The sequence below is a fragment of the Apodemus sylvaticus genome, chromosome 4, assembly GCF_947179515.1.
Source record: "Apodemus sylvaticus chromosome 4, mApoSyl1.1, whole genome shotgun sequence".
Taxonomy (NCBI): domain Eukaryota; kingdom Metazoa; phylum Chordata; class Mammalia; order Rodentia; family Muridae; genus Apodemus; species Apodemus sylvaticus.
Window position 1 is genome coordinate 59,852,932 of NC_067475.1, and position 21,509 is coordinate 59,874,440.

The window sequence follows — 21,509 nt, forward strand, 5'->3', positions numbered from 1 at the left end:
TGGGGTGCTGATCTAAACAAAGAATTTTCACCTGAAGAAATTTGGATGGTTGAGAAGCACCCTAAGAAATGTTCAACATCATTAGTCAATAGAGAAATGCAAATCAAAACAACCCTGAGATTTCACCTCACACCAGTCAGAATGGCTAAGTTTAAAAACTCAGGAGACAGCAGGTGTTAGGGAGGATGTGGAGAAAGAGGAACACTCCTCCACTGCTGGTGGGATTGCAAGTTGGTACAACCACTATGGAAATCAGTTTGGTGGTTCCTCAGAAAACTGGACATGACACTTCCTGAGGACCCAGCTATACCTCTCCTGGGCATATACCCAGAGGATTCCCCGGCATGCAATAAGGACACATGCTCCACTATATTCATAGCAGCCTTATTATAGCCAGAAGCTGGAAAGAACCCAGATGTCTCTCAATGTAGGAATGGATACAGAAAATATGGTATATTTACACAATGGAATACTACTCAGCAATTAAAAACACTGAATTCATGAAATTTTTAGGCAAATGGTTGGAACTGGAAAATATCATCCTGAGTGAGGTAACCCAATCACAGAAGAACACACATGGTATTCTCTCACTGATTAGTGGGTATTAACCAAGAAGTTTGGAGTACCCAAGATACAATTCACAGATCAAATGAAGCTCAAGAAGAAGGAAGAACAAAGTATGGATACTCTGGTCCTTCTGAGAAGTGGGAACAAAATTCCCACAGGAGGAGATACAGAGACAAAGTGTGGAGCCGAGACCGAGGGAAAGACCATCCAGAGACTGCCCCACCTAGGGATCCATCCCATATACAGCTAAAAAAAACCCAGATACTATTATGGATGCCAACAAGTGCTTGCTGACAGGAGCCTTATATAGGAGGCTCTTCCAGTGCATGACAAATACAGAGGGGGACACTCTCAGCCAACCTTTGAACTGAGCACAGGGTCCCCAGTGGAGGAGCTAAAAAAGGAACCCAAGGAGCTGATGGGGTTTGCAGCACCATAGGAGGAACAACAATACACACCACCCAGTACCCCCAGAGCTCCCAGGGACTAAGCCATCAACCAAAGAGTACACATGGAGGGACCCATGGCTCCAGATGCATATCCAGCAGAGGATAGCCTTGTTGGACATCAAAGAGAGGAGAGGCCCTTGGTCCTGAGAAAGCTAGATGTCCCAATATAGGGGAATTCCAGGACAGGGAAGTGGGAGTGGGTGGATTGGTGAGCAGGGTGAGGGGGAATGGGTTAGGGGATTTTTGGGGGAGCGGAGTGGAACTAGGAAAGGGGACATCATTTGAAATGTAAATAAAGAATATATCTTTAAAAAAAAGAATCATAATACCCTTAGGCAACAATCAAAAGATATGTCTGATTTCATATCTTAATATCATTCATGAATTTGTTGAGATTAATTTTTAAAATCTAGGTATTAAAGACAAAATTGTAATTCAGATGACATTGCAAATTATATATTAGATATTTAATCATGCTTATCTAGCTGCCTCCTGAACTTTTTTCTGATGATCTATAACATTCTACTCCCATAATCAAGAAGTTCTTTGCGTTGAGAGTGTCCTTATCCCATGGTTAGACAAATTAATCCATTCATCTTAATATGTGCTTATAAATAACAAAGTGAAGAGTACTTCACTGGTTGTTGTATATGGAGGGTAGCTTTTTAACATTGTCTAGTGTAGTAGATGCAATGGATTCCTCCATTAAATCTTAATTCTTTTATCTAAGAACTTTCTTACATGTCTTTACTCTCTTCTTGCACACATCAAAAAGGATAGAAATACAAATCACTATTTTGTTGTCATTCTAAACCCAGTGTAGCAAAATGAGTCATTATAGTTAATGATATAAAAAAGCAGCCAGAGTTCTTCCCTGCACAGGATTATTTCCTCCTAAGTACTAATCCTTAGGGGTTTTCCTTAAGAATACTAAGATTTTCATCTGTTGAAAGTTAAGATGTACTAAAGTGGGGCTGGAGCAATGGTTCATGAGTTGAGAGCATGAACTGCTCTTCCAGACAACCCTAGTGGGTCACAGCAACCTACAACCCAAGCTCCATGAGATCCAGTGTTCTCTTCTGACCTCCAAGGGTGCCAGCACACACATGACGCACACTAGAATTAATGTCCAAAAGACAAAAAGCAGTAACATCCTGGGCTGTAACAGTTGCTTGGTTTACTATGTTCTTCCTTTCCTCATTTTTGCCATTAATAGCACATGAAGCAAAGGAAGCATTATTTGCATCACTGTTTATATAGATATAGATTATATAATAATCGATCTATATAAAGATAATCATATCCTGAAATTCTCATAGTTTGATGCTTAATTGTTGGTGTTCTGTAATTTCATTTCTTGTTAAAGCAGATTTTAGTGGAAAACATCATTTGGCTAAAATATCTTTGCACTGTTACATGGTAGAATATGATCACATTAGCCTCTGAATTATCTTTCATCATGATTCAAAACAGAATTTTTAGTTTTTGTTCTTTTGCCACAACACAGTTCTTAAGTTACTATCATTTAAGTGTCTTGCCGTAATATCAGCGCTATACTTCCGTGTGTAACACATGGAAACCTGTAGATTACTGAAGACTACTGGGTAATCACCTGCCCCAAGGCTCTCTTCATTTCTGCTTTCCTCCGGAGTGCTAAGCTTTCAAAGAGTCAGTTGTGAATGTATTCAGTCACAAAGGCCTGCTAAATTTATGTTTCATTTATTTAACTGATTTGTTATGCAATTGTGAAGAAATTAAAGTGTAAAATCAGAGTTCTATAATATGAGAAAAAGTCATTTTCTTCAGTAGTGCTGAACTTACATGGGCAAATCTGTAGAAAGGTAATGATGTCATGTACTGAGGCAATGCTCTAGAGAATTTACATTCTGATATTCTCAAGAGTAACTTGATAGCTTGATTTATTTTGAAGAAACTTACAGATTCTTCTGTTGTTAATTGCCTTCAAAAAGGTTATCTGACCAGTACTTTTGTGATTGCTGCAGGAAGAGAATTTCTGCAGTAGTTCTATTGTTCATTGGTGGGTTTGTGGAGAAGTACTGACATAAGCTTCAGCACCTTTGTCCTCTGGTCATCCTTTGGTTTTCCTGCTCTCTCAGCCTTTCTGTGCTCCATTCCTAAAGAAACATACTCCTTAGCCTTCGTGATGGACTAGTACCATGTTTTACTTAGGAAAATAAATAGAACTCTTTCATCTAAACTTGAACTGCACATTTCTCTATATTTTACAGTCACCTCAACCAGAAAACTCAGTTTGAAAATCCTGTGGAGGAAGCCAAAAGGAAAAAGCAGATAGGACAAGCTGAAATTCATTCCGCAAAAACAGGTAGAACTTACTTGTTCATTTTAGTAAAATGTGAAGTATTTATGGTAAGTTAATGAAAATGAATTTGAGCCTTTTATTGCAAAATCTTTGAAGTTCAACAAAGAATGTTTTGCCTCTGAAAAAGATATAAATAATCTTTTAACAGAAAAATCTGAGCATTGTGAGAATACTAAGATGATTCTCATGACTAAATAAAAAAATATGAAATTGTATGAATTTAAGGTTTGATTTTAAAGATAAAGTTGTTTCTTTGTGTTTGAAGCAAGGTCAGTATTAGCTCTATAGTTCACTAAAACTTCTGAGCTAACTACTTAAGTCAAATGTATAGATTTAATCTTCAAAATTCTCCACCAACCAATAGTAATCAGTGTTAAGTAAATCTACCAGACTATTTTGCCTTTTTATTGGTGTTATGCTTCCTTGTCTCCTTCCTTTCTTTTATGTCTCATTATAGCCAAGCATTTCTGTTGATGCTGTAGAATACAGTATGACCCACTTCTTTTGTCTGTGAGACATATAGTTCTTCTAGTTTCATAGGTGCCTCCTTAAGCTTTACATGTAGTTTAGTAGACATGTTCAGCTTCATAGATATTTTTAGCACTTCTCATACATCCCATGCTTCACTAGTCACTATATGTCCAAAAATGTTTGATAATAAGTCATTCCCTATCCCCAGCAATTCAGTCTGGCAGATAATGGTCATAATATGTAGTGAGACATGTCATTTAGAATAGTGGTTAAATGTGCTAGCTGAAGGGCAGTCATGAATCTCACTATGGAACCTTGATTAAGTTCCCTAAAATCTTTATGCCTCTGTTTTCTAATCTATGAATAAGAATAATACCCTCCTCTGGAGATACCTTCCTCTCGAAGGTATATCTGGACATTGAAGGTATCTCAGAAGGAGGGTACTTTTATGTTCATGTGTATATAAGTAGATATAAAGTGCTTATAGTAGGAATTGTTATGTGGTGATAATAAATGATAACTTTCATCATGGTAAATGAATATGGAGTCACCCTTTATCTGATGAGAGTACATCAGATTCTAAGACTACCAGTAGTAGTAGATGTTGAAAGTTGTACAGAGCATTAAACCTTACATTAACTGTTCTTCTGTGAATATATACCTCTGATAAATTCAAGCAGTTTTAAATTTTATGTGCATGTATGTCTGTGCAGTACATATGAACAATGCCCACAGAAGTCCAAGAGGGTGTTGGGTCCTCTAGAGTTAAAGTTACAGGCATTGAGAGCCACCATGTAGATGCTGGCAAGTAAGAGTACCTAGTGCATAACCACGCAGCCATTTCTTGCTAGCCCCTAACCTTTTCACCTAATGGAAAATCTTTACAATTTCTGTGATACTTCCAAATCATACTAGTATTGTGCCTTGGTTCTATCTTTAAGTAAAATAAGAACTACTTGGATATAGGTACTGTGGTGCCACAGAGAATTGATCTGAAAACCAAATGGCTATGAAGCAGCTGCCAAATGGTAGTATATACAGCAGATTCCTGGATGAAAGGACAGTTTGTGTACCAGACATGAGCCAAGATAGCACAAGATTTCACACCTCTCAGCAGGATACAATGTAAACTTTATAGTTTATTTCCATTTAATATTTTTGGAATCCATCTGACTAAATAACTGAAACTACAGAAAGTGAAGCTGAGTGGAGGAGGCTCCTGTAGTGCAGTCTGGGGTGGGGGGGAAGTGCAGAGACAGCAGCGAAGCAGGGGCAGTGGGGGCAGGAAGTCTTTCAAAGATATTATTGACAAGAACTACCCTCCCTGCCCCCCAAAGATTTAGTTTGTTAACTCAAATTCTAACTGTTCTGTTCCTTCGGTGTTTCTGAGATTTCCTTTCCTTTAGGGTTTTCTTATTGTTATTTTTACTTAGGTTATACAAACATATTAAAGATTGACTATATTTATTCAGTGTAATTTTTATTTTTAAACCTGATTCTTATTTTGATTCAGATGTGGAAAGAACACACTTTACTCGGGACCCATCCCAACTTAAAGGTGTCCTTGTTCGAGCATCACTGAAAAAAAGCACAATGGGCTTTGGTTTTACGATTATTGGTGGAGATAGGCCTGATGAATTTCTACAAGTAAAAAATGTGCTCAAAGATGGTCCTGCCGCTCAGGATGGGAAAATTGCACCAGGTAAAAAGGTTGTCAGAATTACTACAAGAGTAGTGATACACTAACAAAATGTAGAGCAAAGAGGGGGACAATAAACTGTATCATTGAAACTTCAGATTACTTTGTTAAAACAGTTTGTCCCCAAATTAAATACATTGCTAGTTTGAAGGGTGGTAGTTTTTCTAATAAGAAACTGTTAGAGAAAACACATTTTTTATTAACATTTGGATTTGTATAATTTTTAGATAATACTTTGTTTATAAGAAAGAATATTTGATAGTCATCTCAGAAGATTAATTGATTGTTTGATATAGAGTACTTTAAAAGAAGTTTTGTATGTATATGGATATTTTGCCTACATATATATATGTGTTCTGTGTATGTGCTTGAGATCCAAAGGACCCAGATAAGGGCAATAAATGCCCTGAGAGTGGAGTTAGAGATGTGGGCACTGGGAATTCAACCTGGATCCTTTGGAAGAGCAGCCAGTCCTCTTAAGGGCTGAGCCATCTCTCCAGCCCCAACTATGTAACAGTTTTTCAACACCATGTGTCCTGATTTTTTGAACTCTCAGTGCAATAAGAACAAATTAAAGCACCTTTATTTGTCAGTAACCTTTTAAATAACTATATGAAATAAAAGCAAATAGATGAGATAATAAAATTTTATTTTATTTTGTTGTTGGATAACTAATTTCAAAAGTCAAGGTGCTGCTCAAAAAAAATTGCCAACTGTTGAAATTCTGTGGGATTATTCTATACAATGAGCATATTATAAAAGAGGAAGACAAAATTAAGTCTTATAAGAATTAATTAATCTCATCTTCTGGTATCTTATTAACATTTGGATTTGTATAATTTTTATATAATACTTTGTTTAATACTTTATTAATATTGTCATTGCTTGTCTTAATTTTATTGTTGCTGCTGCTTTCTCTATTTGAAATCAAGCTTTAAAAAAAGCAAAATCTATTAAAAGATCCTAAAGTAAAATAGTTGATGATCTGATGTCATTCTAATCTTCCTCTTTTTAAAAAATTAGAATGAATTTAAGAATCATTTAAGAATAACATGTTTATATTAGTAGCCAATAGAGTTATTTTCTTATGTGTGCTAAATATCCACACTTTCCTGAGTTTTGAATAGCCACTTAGTAATGACTCAGAAAGTACACTAACAATTACAGTAGAAGTTGGAGGGCTTTTAAGTGGCAGACTTGAGTTTCGAGATTATAACACTTGATGGTAAGATGGTTAATAATTTGACATTCAGGGGCTGTCTCAGTGGTTAAAGCACTTGCTGGCCTTTCAGCCAGCCCAGGTTGCTCACTTCCAAGTGGCTGAGAACAGTCCAGCTTCAGGGAGCCCAACACCATGGCCTGTCCTCTGTCTGTACTGTACACGTGACACTTATATTGACACAGACACACACTTAGAACAAGTAAATGAGAATATTAAAATAAATCTGTTTTAAAATGTATGTATGTATGAAAGTACACTGTCTTGTTTTTTATTAATCATTTTATTCATTTACATTTCAAATGTTATCCCCCTTCCCAGCTACCCCTCCACAAATCCCTCATCCCACCCACCCCCCTCTTTCCCCTTCCCTTTACCTCTCTGAGGGTGCTCCTCCACCCACTCACCCACTCCTACCTCATTCCTCTAGCATCCCCCTTTGCTGGGGTATCAAGTCTCCAAGGGCCTCCCCTCCCATTGATGCCATATAAGGCCATCCTCTGTTATGCAGCTGAAGCCATGGGTCCCTCCATGTGTCTCTTTGGTTTGTGGTTTAGTCCCTGGGAGCTCTGGGTGTTCTAGTTGGTTGATATTGTTGTTCTTCCTGTGGGGCTGCAATCCCCTTCAGCTCCTTCATTCCTTCCTCTAGCTCTTTAGGGTTCCCAGGTTCAGTTCAATGGTTGGCTGTGAGTATCCGCATCTGTATTGGTCAGATGTTAGTAGAGCCTCTCAGAAGACAGACATACCAGGCTTCTGTCTGCAAACACATCTTGGCATCAGCAATAGTGTCAGAGTTTGGTGTCTGCAGATGACATGGCCATCCTGAGTGCCCCAATCTCGGTTTTTCTTGGGTTTTTTTGTTTGTTTGTTTTTTTAAAGTTCAGTTTTGAGTGCTTTGTTGTATGTATACCTGCACTCCTGAAGAGGGCATCAGATCATTTTACAGTTGGTTGTGAGTCACCACGTGGGTACTGGGAGTTCTGGAGTCCCGCCAGTGCTCCTAACTGCTGAGCCATCTCTCTAGCCCCTAAAAATAAATCTTAAAAGATGCAGATATATATATGTCACAGTCATAACATAGCAAATACATGTATTGTAAATCTCTTTTCAACACTTAGAAACAATTAGAGTTTCAGACTTCAAATGTAGTTTCAGAGTTTGTGTTTTCCCTTTCCCCCAACAAAAAGATTAACTTGTTTGGTGGTTTTAATATTTTAACATGATTGTATTTTATCAGGTGATGTTATTGTAGACATCAATGGCAACTGTGTCCTTGGTAACACCCATGCAGATGTTGTTCAGATGTTTCAACTGGTACCTGTCAACCAATATGTCAACCTTACTTTATGCCGCGGTTATCCACTTCCTGATGATAGTGAAGATCCTGTTGTGGACATTGTTGCTGCTACCCCTGTCATCAATGGACAATCTTTAACAAAGGGAGAGACATGCATGAATACTCAGGATTTTAAACTGGGAGCAATGGTTTTGGATCAGAATGGAAAATCAGGACAAATTTTGGCCAGTGATCGTCTCAATGGTCCCTCTGACTCCAGTGAGCAGAGAACATCCTTGGCATCGTCAGGCGGCTCCCAGCCTGAGCTAGTGACTATCCCTCTGATGAAGGGCCCCAAAGGCTTTGGGTTTGCAATTGCTGACAGCCCAACTGGACAGAAGGTGAAAATGATATTGGATAGCCAGTGGTGTCAAGGCCTTCAAAAAGGGGATATCATCAAAGAAATTTATCATCAGAATGTGCAGAATTTAACACATCTCCAAGTCGTAGAAGTCCTAAAGCAGTTCCCAGTAGGTGCAGATGTTCCATTGCTTATCTTAAGAGGAGGTGAGTAACACCCCAAGAATGGCTCTCATTCTAAGCATCACCCTCCCTTACAAGCCAGACAGAGTTCCCTGGAAGTTGGTGTGCATTGTCCTCGTGGTTTTGTCTGCATGTTTCAGCAGCAGTGTATTTTTTTAGCTTTGTGTATTGATTGTTGGTTTCATTCATGTCCATTATGAATATAATTTCTTCCCCATGAAAGTTTTTTTTAAATTTGATTTATAATTTAAATGATTAGAGAAAGTCATGGTACTATGCTATATCAGATAAAATACATACTCTTAATTTCATTCTCTTGGTTGATAACAATAATAGAAATTGACTTTTTAGCCTGTGGTGTTTCATTGGAAACTCTATACTACACTAGAGGTCTGAAATGCTAACATTTTTATGTGTGAGTAAAATATCTGGGACATATTAACCTGACCAGCATCTTAAGTTCTATGATCTACCTGTAAGTTTTAATTGAACCTCACAATGTTTATGTGAAAAAAAATGTGAAAATTTTCATTTTTTAAGGTTATCAACTGACATGAACTTTTCCTAGACATTATGAATCTAATTCTAAGGACTAGCTACAGAGTTGTATTTCAGTAGACTTTCTTAAGTCCATGCTACTTGAATGACTAGTGTTTAGGCTGTCTTCCTTATCACCTTGATTCTTATTAGTTTTTATATTTGAGGTACAAAGTTACTTTATATCTTAGGAGAGGTTTTCATTATTCTCATTTCTTTGACCTCTTTTGGTGTATTTTCCAAGAGATATAGGACAGTATTCTCAGAACCAGGTTAAAAGGCATCTTTGCGATGGAGCTGGCAAGTATTTCAATGGGGTTCAGATATGGCCAAGCCAGGCAACCCATGCATGCTTGTAACCCTAGCTCAGAAGGGGATAGAGAAGGATGGATCATGGGGGCTTACTGACTTCCACCCTGTGAGCCTCTGGTTCAGGTAGGAATCCTTCCTCTGCCTCAAGGGAACAGGTGGAGTGTAATAGAGGAAGACATACAGTAACCTCTTCTGACCTCCATGTGTGCACATTACTAATGGTCCTGTCTTCCATGTCATAAAGTGAGTAATTGAAGCCCTTCTTAAACATCCCATTTCAGAGGAACCAGAAGAAGTAGCTAAAACAGATGGAAAGCTAGAGTGTGTACACACACACACACACACACATACTCACACATACTTACATACACACACACACTCACATACACACACACTCACTCAAAATAAGCAAACAAACAGATCTTTAAAGGAAATACCTTTATAAGTGCTTGAGAGTTTTCTAACAAATATAATGCAGAGGCCCTGGTTTGATATTAGATGGGTTGATGTCAGTTTTCTGCTTACTATTTCTGTGATTTAAGAAACTATTAAATGGTTCTAGCATTTATGCCTCAGGAATGTTGTGAAGTTGAAGATAATAGATGTGTAATGCCTGACACATAGTTTATACTAGATAGAATTAAAGTTTTATCATAGACATTATTATTTGGTGTAAGAACATTTTCTGTTTTTTAATTTTGGTTTTGTTTTAATTTAGGTCCTTGTTCACCAACTAAAACTGCCAAAACGGTGAGTACTGTGGTGGTTCTCCAGTGTGTTTCTCACACCCTGAAAGAGCTGCCTCCTTTCTTCTGGAGAGCAGCTCCTTGCTATGAAGATGGCTATGAGAAATCAGAGAGAGGCATAGTGCCCGGGGTCTTAGGTCAGAAACCCCAAGCATTGGTAGGAAACCCTTTGAAGGCTGTGCTAGACTGGTTAAGGCTTGTACTGGGAGAGCACTGGAGGCCCAGACTACTAGTGGTTCTGTTCTCAAAGTCATAAAGTGGGCAGTTGAAGGGCCTGTGTAAACATCCTTTTCGTTTGCTACAGAGGAGCCAGGGAAGGAGTAGCTAACTATCAGGACAGATGGCAAGCCATTAGCATATCTTCTTGCTGGTGTCCAAGGAGACTAGATACTAGATCATAATTTCATGGTGACTATTAATCCCCAGACTTAGATGATCCTGAATTTAAGACTATGCAAAATTTTCCAAAATAACTATTACCTTCTGAGCTAAATCTTATTATATCAAGTAATAAGACTATTTAATCTAAAACTGTGTCTTCTTTGTTATTCATTTGAATAACTGAAAAACCTACTTAAAGATCAATATGGAGAAAATAGACATTAAAATGGTTGTGCCAAGTAGCACTATTATTGTAGAAGAAACTCTACCAGGCATAACATACATTTGTGGGTACTTACATGGATATAATGACAATTATACTTAAAACCTCAGCTTAGTTAATGCTCTGTCCTATTTGGAATAGAAAGCTGGTTTCTACAAAAAGTCTTAGGTTTTTAAAGGAAAGATCACATAGTATTAAATAGGTTTATTTCCTTCCAACACACTAAATTTGCAAAAATTTCGGTTGAATGGATCAGGACAAGCAGGGTGGGACTTGGAGGGGGTTATCACTTAGGGTTGTCTCTGCTTTTTTATGGGCTCTCTGTATCATTTGGTTCAGCATGAATAGAAGTTCCTTCTGTCCAATCAGTTGAGATTCCACTGTATTTTCTCATTCCTCTCCTTCCTCTAGCAACCATTTCGGTTCTGTATTTCATAGTAAGTTCCCTTACAGCCATGGTGACACTGAAGACAATGATGGAAGGCTCTGGTGACCTTTAGGGACACTGACAGAATCCTAGAACATATGGGGCTAGGGGAGATGGCTCTGTCACCTTGCTGCCATCTCACAGTCTAGGTCAGTAAGGGGTTCTCTGTGGCACAACACTTGGGAAAGATCCATCTTTTCAGTACTCCTGTGTAAGCTGATATCCCTGCATTCTAGTCAGTGCTAATTAATATATATGCCCATGACTCTTCCTCTTAAAGAAAATACAGGAGAGCAGAGCTGACCTCAAACTCTCATTTTAGGCTATTTTTTTTTAAATTGTATTTAAATTTGTTATTAAAGAACTCACTTTGGAGCCAGTGAGATAGCTCAGTGATTAAAGGTTCTTGCTGTGCCCCTCTGACAACCTGAGATAGATCGAAGAAGCTACAGGGAAGGAGAAAACTGACTTCTTGAAAGGAGTCCTCTGACCTCACTCTGCACACCCACCCTCACACACCATAAATCATGAGGCGAGCAAGGATGATGAATAAAATAGACATAACTGCCGGACTGCTTTAGGAAAGTTATATTTGTATTTTGTTTTTCCTTTTTTCTCTGGCCAAAATGGGTGTTTTCCTAGATGGATTTGCATTGGCCAGTAGAAGTTTTGTCATACATCAGGAGGCATAACACTCCCAACCCAGTTTCTTAAAAAGAATATTATCTTAACATTGCCACTAGGAGCTAAGGTAGTGAATAGGAGGTGACTGCCTTGTATTTAATTACCTTCATCTCCAAGTCTTTTTGTGTTTTGGTGCTAAAGGAAGGGGTAAGATTGCTTAAATATAAAACCAGAGCCCTCTAGTTTAATCACTGTAAACTCTTTAAATAATATAAGTTAAATTTGTTTTAACCGCATAGAGATGGCTGTGTAAGTGAATCGGTGGACATACAACCAGCCTTCTGTAATTCTGCTGCCTATACAACTCTGCTTACTTAACACCCACAGCTTACACCATGGTTCTGTAAAATAACCAACCATCTTATTTTGAAAATACTAAGTAAGGCCCTTTTATTTCCATTTTAGAAAACAGATACAAAGGAAAATTCAGGAAGTTTGGAGACTATAGATGAGCCTATTCCCCAGCCTATGCCTTTTCCACCCAGCATAATCAGATCAGGATCGCCGAAACTGGATCCTTCTGAAGTCTACCTGAAATCTAAGACTTTATATGAAGATAAACGTAAGTAGTTGTGAAATATTTCTTTTTTTTTAATTTTATTCGATATATTTTTTATTTACATTTCAAATGATTTCCCCTTTTCTGACTTCCCACTCCCCGAAAGTCCCATAAGCCCTCTTCACTTCCCCTGTTCCCCCATCCACCCCTTCCCACTTCCCTGTTCTGGTTTTGCCCTATACTGCTGCACTGAGTCTTTCCAGAACCAGGGGCCACTCCTCCGTTCTTCTTGTACCTCATTTGATGTGTGTATTAGGTTTTGGGTATTCCAATTTTCTAGGCTAATATCCACTTATTAGTGAGTGCATACCATGATTGATCTTTTGAGACTGGGTTACCTTAGTATGATGTTCTCCAGCTCCATCCATTTGTCTAAGAATTTCATGAATTCATTGTTTCTAATGGCTGAATAGCACTCCATTGTGTATATATACACATTTTTTGTATCCATTCCTCCATTGAGGGATACCTGGGTTCTTTCCAGCTTCTGGCTACTACAAATAGGGCTGCTGTGAACATAGTGGAGCATGTGTCCTAATTGCACGCTGGGGAATCCTCTGGGTATATGCCCAGGAGTGGTATAGCAGGATCCTCCGGAAGTGATGTGCCCAGTTTTCAGAGGAACCGCCAGACTGATTTCCAGAGTGGTTGTATCAATTTGCAACTCCACCAGCAGTGGAGGAGTGTTCCTCTTTCTCCACATCCTCACCAACCCCTGCTGTCTCCTGAGTTTTTAATCTTAGCCATTCTGACTGGTGTAAGGTGAAATCTCAGGGTTGTTTTGATTTGCATTTCCCTAATGACTAATGATGTTGAGCATTTTTTAAGATGCTTCTCAGCCATCTGAAGTTTTGTGGGTGAAAATTCTTTGTTTAGCTCTGTATCCCATTTTTAATAGGGTTATTTTATTCACTTTACATCCCTCTCATGCCCTTCCTCCCTCTCATCCCCTCTAACAATCCTTCCATCCCCCGTCCCTTCTGAGCAGGCAAGGGTCCCCCCAGGTATCCCCCCACCCTGGCACATCATGTCTCTGTGGGGCTAGGCACATCCTCTCCCACTGAGGCCAGAGAAGGCAGCCCAGCTACAAGAACATACCCCACAGATGGGCAACAGCTTTTGGGATAACCCCCGTTCCGGTTCAAGACCCATATGAAGACTGCTACATAATATATGTAGAAATTGTATTAAATCCAAATGGAACAGACAAATGTGTGATCGAATAAACATACATAGCACAAGCAGAGGGGCACAGCGGAAGTGTGCTGGGCTCATAGCCCAGAGGATGGTGTTCAGAACAGGTACATACAGCCTAACAGGGACAGTGTAGGAAGAAGATACACTGGATACTTTGGGATGCAGAACAGGAAATAGCCAGTTTATCAGCATGGGAGGTACGCAGCATCAGGCAGTGCTTTATACAGGAAGCACACATAAGCTTTCAAGAATGAGATGCTCTGAAGAAGACAAAGGGAGGAGTACTGTACACTGGCTTCCCTGGCCTGTGAGCTGCAGTGTAAGAATTGGCAGGAAAGCCAAAGGAAGAGCACAACAGATCATGGACAGCAGAAAAGGAAGCTGAAACTGGGTGAATACAAGAGAACCACAGAATACACTTAACTACAGAGAAAGTAGTGCTAGTTTTATATGTTAGAAAGATGTTTTTGGCTGGAGGATGGAGGATAATCAGTGTGGTATGTCAGGAAACCACAGCAGACTTCTTAAAGGAGTCAACTGGGAAGAGAAGAAAAAGTATACAATTAAGTATCCCTTTACACTAATTTAGTTACTGATGATAAATCTTCAGGTTTATTTAGGCTTGATTTTTAAAAATTGACTTATTTTTAAGAAATAGAGAAGGGTGGGAGATGTGATTGGGATGTAAAGTGAAGTGAATAAAAGAAATAAATTACTGGGAAAAATAGAACTTTATATCTGCATTGTAAAAGGAATGCACAAGTGGGAACAGTGTGTGTACCTGACTGCATGTGTGTGTAACTAGCCTTACATCTCTGTCTTGGTACCTGCCTACCATATTCAGAAGGAGAGGACCAAACCAGCTACAAGCCTAGCAAAGCAGTAATTTAAACTGTGCCTAGAACCCCTTTCTCCAGGCTGTTCATTGTCTGGTATAGTCTTAATATTGGTATGAACTCTACAGTGGCTTCGGGCCCACTATAAAACAAATGAGTTTGACTCATGGATTCTCTTCCTTTTCTTTTTTAAATTTATTATTACTGTATGTATATATGTATGTGACGTGAATGAGTACATACATGCCACAGGCACATGTGGGTGTAGAGGTCAGAGAACAACTCTGTGAAGCTGGTTATCTCCTTCACCCCTTCCACTTGTCCATGAGTCACAGCAGGGGTCAAGAAGCCACCTTGTGAGCCTGACTCATCTAATGCCAGTGCCTTATCTGCTGGGTTTTGGTATGTTGTTGCTACTGGCATTTGGACCTACAACCTTGCTCCTCACCGTTGAGCCGGTGTTTCATCCCTTAGCGAACCACCTCTACCCAAAGTTCCATGATTCTGGTAGGAAGTATTCATCCAAAGAGCTTGCTTCCAAAGAATTGCCAGGAAGTTACCCTACACCATATTTCACTTTTTATGTAGTTTCTTGGCAGTTTCTCTATTTTTTTTCTTCTTAGTAAATTCATCTTTCTTATGAATAAAGCTAACATTTTCCTAGAGACAGAATCTTAGATGTAAAATCGACTTTTCTGAATAAATATTCTCAATGTATTTAGCTCCTTAGGGACAGATTATGGGGGTAGGCTGGCATCTGGGGAGTCAAGCTGGGCTTAAATCTTAGTCCTACCGGTTCCTGGACGGCATTAGGGGAGTTATGTAGGCCTTAGTTTAGCCACCTAGAAAATGAGAGCATTAAGAGATACACATCAGTTTCTCTTTTTCTTTCAAAATACTAACATTTTATACATTTAGGTTAAGTAAAGAGCTCATATTAAATAGCTTTTCTTAGACAAAGCTATTTGCTTCCAAGAAGAAATAAGGCATTTTATAGGCTTTCTTTTCCTAGGATTTAAAGCACTCTGCTTAAATCCTAACTTAAATCATTTGCACTTTCAGTTGGCTAATTCCGAAGTTAATGTTGCAATATTGATTGGACAATATTAGAAGTTAGTGGCAGTGTAATACTGAGAGGCTGGGAGTGGGGATGGTAATCTAATGTGTCTTGACACAGTTTTGTTTAGCTTTTGAAACAGGAATTTCCATATGCTCTCACATATATTTTCACATATCAGGTGTTCTGAGATTATAGTTTTTGAATGCTCTATAATATCTTTCTATCAAATATTAAACTTTATTTTAATCCTTTTAAAATAAATTATATTTATATATTCTTATTTTCCTTAGCACCAAACACCAAAGATCTGGATGTCTTTCTTCGGAAACAAGAATCCGGGTTTGGCTTCAGGGTGCTAGGAGGAGATGGACCTGACCAGTCTGTAAGTACACACTGTGGCATAGTGATGGTCCTGGGTTTGTTTGTTGGTTTGGCTTGGTTTCATTTAGTTTCATTTGGGGTTTGGGGTTTTGAGACAATGTCACATTATGTGCTCTCTCTGGCTTGGAACTCCCTATGTAGACCAGGCTGGCCTCAGAGTCACAGGGAATACCCTGCCACTGCCTCCCTTCTGAAATTAATATTCTTGAATGGAGATTTGGTGGAATATAGGTTGTGTTAGTTACTTTTTATTACTATGATAAGATACCATGATCAAGGCAACTGAGAAGAAGAATTGGTTTGGCATATGGTTCCCAAGGGAGAATCTTCAATGGCAGGAAGGCATGGAGCACGTGCCAGAGCAGGAAGCTGAGAGATCACATCTCCATCTACATGTAGGAAGCAGGAACTGAACTAGAAGTGGGGCATGGCTATAAACTCTCAAAACCCACTCACTCCCAGTATGTGCTCCTCCTGTAAAGCTGCACAGGTTCTATAACTCTCCTGAAGAGGGACATCACTAGGGACCAAGTGTTCAGAAACCAGGCCTGTGGGAGACGGGGCTCATCAGACCACTGCAATGGGAGTTTTTGTTTTGTTTCTCTTCCCCATTTAAGTTTACTGGGTTTTCTTTTTCCTTTAATAAATAATTTTATTGACATGAATACCATGTTTCTATGTCTGTCATTGTCTCTTAAATTAACATAGTGCTGCATACCATACATTAACAGATCTCTGAGTTCTAGGCCAGCCTGGTTATAGAGTGAGTTCCAGGACAACCAAGCTATGGAGAGAAACCCTGTCTCAGAAAAACAAACAAACAAGCCAAACAAACAAGCCAAACAAACAAATCATACATTTAAAATTGAGTATTTAACATTAATTAATTTTCTTCTGTTCTTTGTAAGCTTATTTGGAACTAGAATTATAACTCAGTGATAGATCTGTATGTGTCTAGCAGGCGCAGGGTTCTGATTTTTATTCCGAGTATCAGAGAAAAAGTGTATTTGAACTAATTCTGTCTGCCTTTATTAGACAGAGTCTAAGGCATTTTCCTTATCTCAGAACCCCATAATCCACTGTCTGCCTTACCACAATAGCTAGTCTTGAGACTACTCGATAGAAAGCTGGCATAGTGCTTAATACTTTGCCTATTGTTTTCTTGTTGACTCTGGCATTAACAAAATATAAAATAATTCAAATTCTAGAAGATGCAAGTTATATTTATAAAGCATTTAAAGTCCAGGATTTTATGTGGATTAATTTAGAAAACAAACAGTGAGTTTTGGTTTTATATTTTGCCTAGTGTTGACTGTCAGAGAAGTAATGTTCTATATAATAGAGAAGCCCTGCTTTGTTACTCTTAGGAATTTAGTCCTTTAAATATAAAAGGCTTTCATTTCTGAGTGCTGTATCATTTATAGCATATAAATGTTTTTTTTGTTTGTTTTTTGTTTTTTTTTTTTTGTTTTGTTTTTTTTGTTTTTTTTTTTTTGTCTCCTGAGTCTTGATTTTAGCCATTCTGACTGGTGTGAGGTGAAATCTCAGGGTTGGTTTTTTTTTCTTTTTTTCTTTTTTTCTTTTTTTTTTTTAATTCGATATATTTTTTATTTACATTTCAAATGATTTCCCCTTTCCTAGTCCCCCCACTCCCAGAAAGTCCCGTAAGCCCCCTTCTCTCCCCCTGTCCTCCTACCCACCCCTTCCCACTTCCCCATTCTGGTTTTGCCGAATACTGCTTCACTGAGTCTTTCCAGAACAAGGGGCCACTCCTCCTTTCTTCTTGTACCTCATTTGATGTGTAGATTATGTTTTGGGTATTCCAGGTTTCTAGGTTAATATCCACTTATTAGTGAGTGCATACCATGATTCACCTTTTGAGTCTGGGTTACCTCACTTAGTATGATGTTCTCTAGGTCCATCCATTTGCCTAAGAATTTCATGAATTCATTGTTTCTAATGGCTGAATAGTACTCCATTGTGTAGATATACCACATTTTTTGCATCCACTCTTCTGTTGAGGGATACCTGGGTTCTTTCCAGCATCTGGCAATTATAAATAGGGCTGCTATGAACATGGTAGAGCATGTATCCTTATTACATGGTGGGGAATCCTCTGGGTATATGCCCAGGAGTGGCATAGCAGGATCTTCTGGAAGTGAGGTGCCCAGTTTTCGGAGGAACGGCCAGACTGATTTCCAGAGTGGTTGTACCAATTTGCAACCCCACCAGCAGTGGAGGAGTGTTCCTCTTTCTCCACACCCTCTCCAACACCTGCTATCTCCTGAATTTTTAATCTTAGCCATTCAGCATATAAATGTTATAATCAATAATATAGCTTACAATGACATTGATCATTAGAGACATAGAGCTTAAGGCCCATTGCTATTCACAGAGCAAATGTTAGACACTTTTGTTTTGATAGCATATGAAGTTTTTATTGCTTTCTATTTTATTGCTAGTCAGTGTTCACTTAGACAGTTAAAGAATTTCTCTTCAATAACTTGTGAACACCCTTTCTCTGCTAAAAGTCAAGGTTAGTAGTTCTAAAAGTACCATAAAATCACAGGGTTCTAATTGCCGGAGAACAGAACAACTGGGTCTAGCAGGCACGAGGCTCTGACCCATACAATGACGCATGACCTCCATGTGCCCTCTGACATTTTAGGAACAATAAGTATTTCTAGCTTATATGGCCCAAACTTGTTTTATCGACTATGGTATATATGGGAGAATCATAAGAATGACCCTGGTGGCTGTGAACAATGATGTATAGACATCTTTCTCTTTGACTTTTTTTTTAAGCATGTGTGTTTTTTTTTTGTTACATTGTAGTGGTAGAGAAGCTTTTTAAGTTCTTAAGCAACTTTGTATTTTCCTTGGACTCAACTCTGGGGATCTAGAATTATATAACCCAGTGTGGATATTTGAAGTACCACTTTAGAGAGTATATACTTTCTGAAATGCCACCTTTTATAGATTAGGTCTTTAACTCTTCAGTTGATCTTAGTGAACTGTATAGACCAGTCTATATTGCACTATCTTACAGATATATATTGGGGCCATCATTCCCCTGGGAGCAGCTGAAAAGGACGGTAGGCTCCGTGCTGCTGATGAATTAATGTGTATTGATGGGATTCCTGTTAAAGGAAAATCACACAAACAAGTCTTAGACTTAATGACCACTGCTGCTCGAAATGGCCACGTGTTACTAACTGTCAGGAGGAAGATCTTCTATGGAGGTATGTGACTTTATAGGGTGTTTTACAATATTCAACAGTGTATATGCTGACACTTTAAGCTTTGTAGTGTAAAAGATCCAGAAATAGATTTTCAAAGTAGAAATAAATTTTGGTCTGCTGCATTAAGTTATAATATCATATAAATCAATTTTACCAATATATTACTATAAATAGGAGTATCTTTAAAATTTTAATATAGTTATTTTACCATATTAAGATAGTCCCTACCTGAATATATCAAAAGGCTTAATCATGATGAAATCCCAAATATTCACAAATAGTAGAATGTTTCTCTTTAGAAATTTTTGGTAAGACAAACTTAACCAGTAAAGTTCTTACCCTTATAGGCATGAGGACCAGCGTTTGTTCTATCGCCATAAGCCCCATAAAAGGCCAAATATGATGCCATGGTTTATAATCCTATTGCTGGGGAGGCAGAGAGGGGAGCCCTAAGGGCTTGCTGGAAAGCCAGTGTAGCCTGGCTGCTGAGCTGCAGGCCGGTAAGAGACCCGACACACGGAGTCTCCGTGTGTGCCCACACCAGTACACGTGGGTGTGTGCTGAAGAGAGTAGTTTAGGTGTGACACAGTTTAGTGTTTGTGGTGCTCATTAGGTGTCAGGTGCATCATTTATTTTCTTTGGACCCCCAGACTCTGTAGTGTAATTACTATCATGTACAGTCACTAACAGAAAGACTCGCAGGCAGTAATAGGTCTCGGTTTAAAACTGCACTACAGAGCCCACCATCTAAATAAACCATGACAGTAGAATATGAACAGATCTTGTAGTTTCTTATCAACACCTTTGTGAATAATGAATAGCATAGTTTTTTTAAAGCAGGGTAGCCCTGGCTGGCCTGGAACCCACTATGTAGACCAGGCTAGCCTACACAGAGATCTGTTCTCCTCTACCACCATGTCCTGCTGAATAGGATTTTATGAGTGAATTTTTGCTATGAGAGAGGGAGGGGGAGGAAGGGAGGGAGGAGGGAGGGAGGGTGGGGAGAGAGAGTTTAGTAGCACAAGAAATTAAGCCTTAAGAGATGGATTTTGATCTACTTACTGTCAACTAGCACTCTAGCACTTAGGAGAAAGTCTGCATGACAAGTATATAAAAGTAAATGCTAATTAACCTGAGAACTAGTGTTACTTGCCCACTTTTGGTGTTGGGATTGAACCTCATACTGAGCGTGTCACGTCCCTAGTCTGTCCCTGAGCAAGATTGCAGCAGCAGTGTGACAAAAGGCCTGCCAGTGCAGGTGCTTGTAGATCTTCATGCACTGTTGCTTCTTCATGTTGGTTGTGCTGGGTCAGTAAAAACCTGAAAAGTATCCCAGGGAACATGCCATGAAGTTTTCTAGTTATTTGATATTATTAGAGTCCTAACTAATTCATTCCAATAGGAAAAGAATCCCTACCCTTGTTTTCTCAGTAATAACTTGATATTGGTATATTATATTTGGATTCTTTTTTTGAACCAAAAATAAAATTTATTTTGGTAAATAATAAAACACTAAACATACAAAAAAAGAAAATACTAAGACCTGCAAGGGAAAAAGACCAAGGAACATATAATGACAGACCGATTAGAATATTATATTTAGATTCTAACCCATATTCTTTTAAAATGTGCCTGTGTGCTCATGTCTCTAGTGGGAGGCATGTGCACAGAGAGGACAACCTTGGGATGGGGGGTTATTCCTAAAGCAGCATCTACGGTTTTTTTCCAGAATATTTCTTTGGCCTGGAACTTTCTTACAGACTAGGCTGGCAAGCCCTAGGGATCTGTCTGTCTCTGCCTTCCCAGCATGGCCCAGGCACTTTACTAGCTAAGCTGTATTCTCAAGAGCTAAAATATTCTTACCATCAAGCAAACATAGGGCTAAAGGGACTTTATAACTGTGTCTTTAAGAAATGCAGTACACTAGGATTCTTAGTGATGTCTGACCAAGTTGTCATAGAAATAAGCCTTCCTCTGTTTGGTTTGGTTTGGTTTTTTGGTGGTTTTTTTGTTTTTTTTTGTTTTTTTTTTTTGGTTTGGTTTGTTTATTTTCCAAGTCAATTAAAGCTCCCATTTTATTCTGTAATTCTTGTATATCATTGAAAAGCAGCAAAAGGGTATAGGCTAACTGCCCTTTGTAAGAGATTCCATATGACTTTACCCATTCACACAACTTGTTGCATAATGGTATCATAATGACCTCAGCGGATCTTATCAACCAAGAAACATCAGTTATAAAACACCTATATAAGAAGCATCCTGTGTAAATAGCAGATAGTTTGGGGCAGCATTCATTCTTTCACTTCCACAGACATCTGTGATCATCAATCCCTGAGCTAAGTTATATTACAGTTACTAT

General features: G+C 38.6%; 1 protein-coding gene across 2 annotated transcripts in view; it reads left to right on the forward strand.

Moving 5' to 3' along the window:
- Magi3 (membrane associated guanylate kinase, WW and PDZ domain containing 3) overlaps positions 1–21,509 on the forward strand; it is a 254,253-nt gene that overhangs the window by 205,292 nt on the left and 27,452 nt on the right. For both annotated transcript variants that reach the window (XM_052179584.1, XM_052179585.1), the window contains exons 8-14: positions 3,266–3,360; positions 5,342–5,530; positions 7,984–8,589; positions 10,133–10,164; positions 12,281–12,437; positions 15,818–15,909; positions 18,958–19,150. In XM_052179584.1, the coding sequence (XP_052035544.1) occupies positions 3,266–3,360; positions 5,342–5,530; positions 7,984–8,589; positions 10,133–10,164; positions 12,281–12,437; positions 15,818–15,909; positions 18,958–19,150 (1,364 nt within the window). The remainder of the gene's footprint in view (positions 1–3,265; positions 3,361–5,341; positions 5,531–7,983; positions 8,590–10,132; positions 10,165–12,280; positions 12,438–15,817; positions 15,910–18,957; positions 19,151–21,509) is intronic.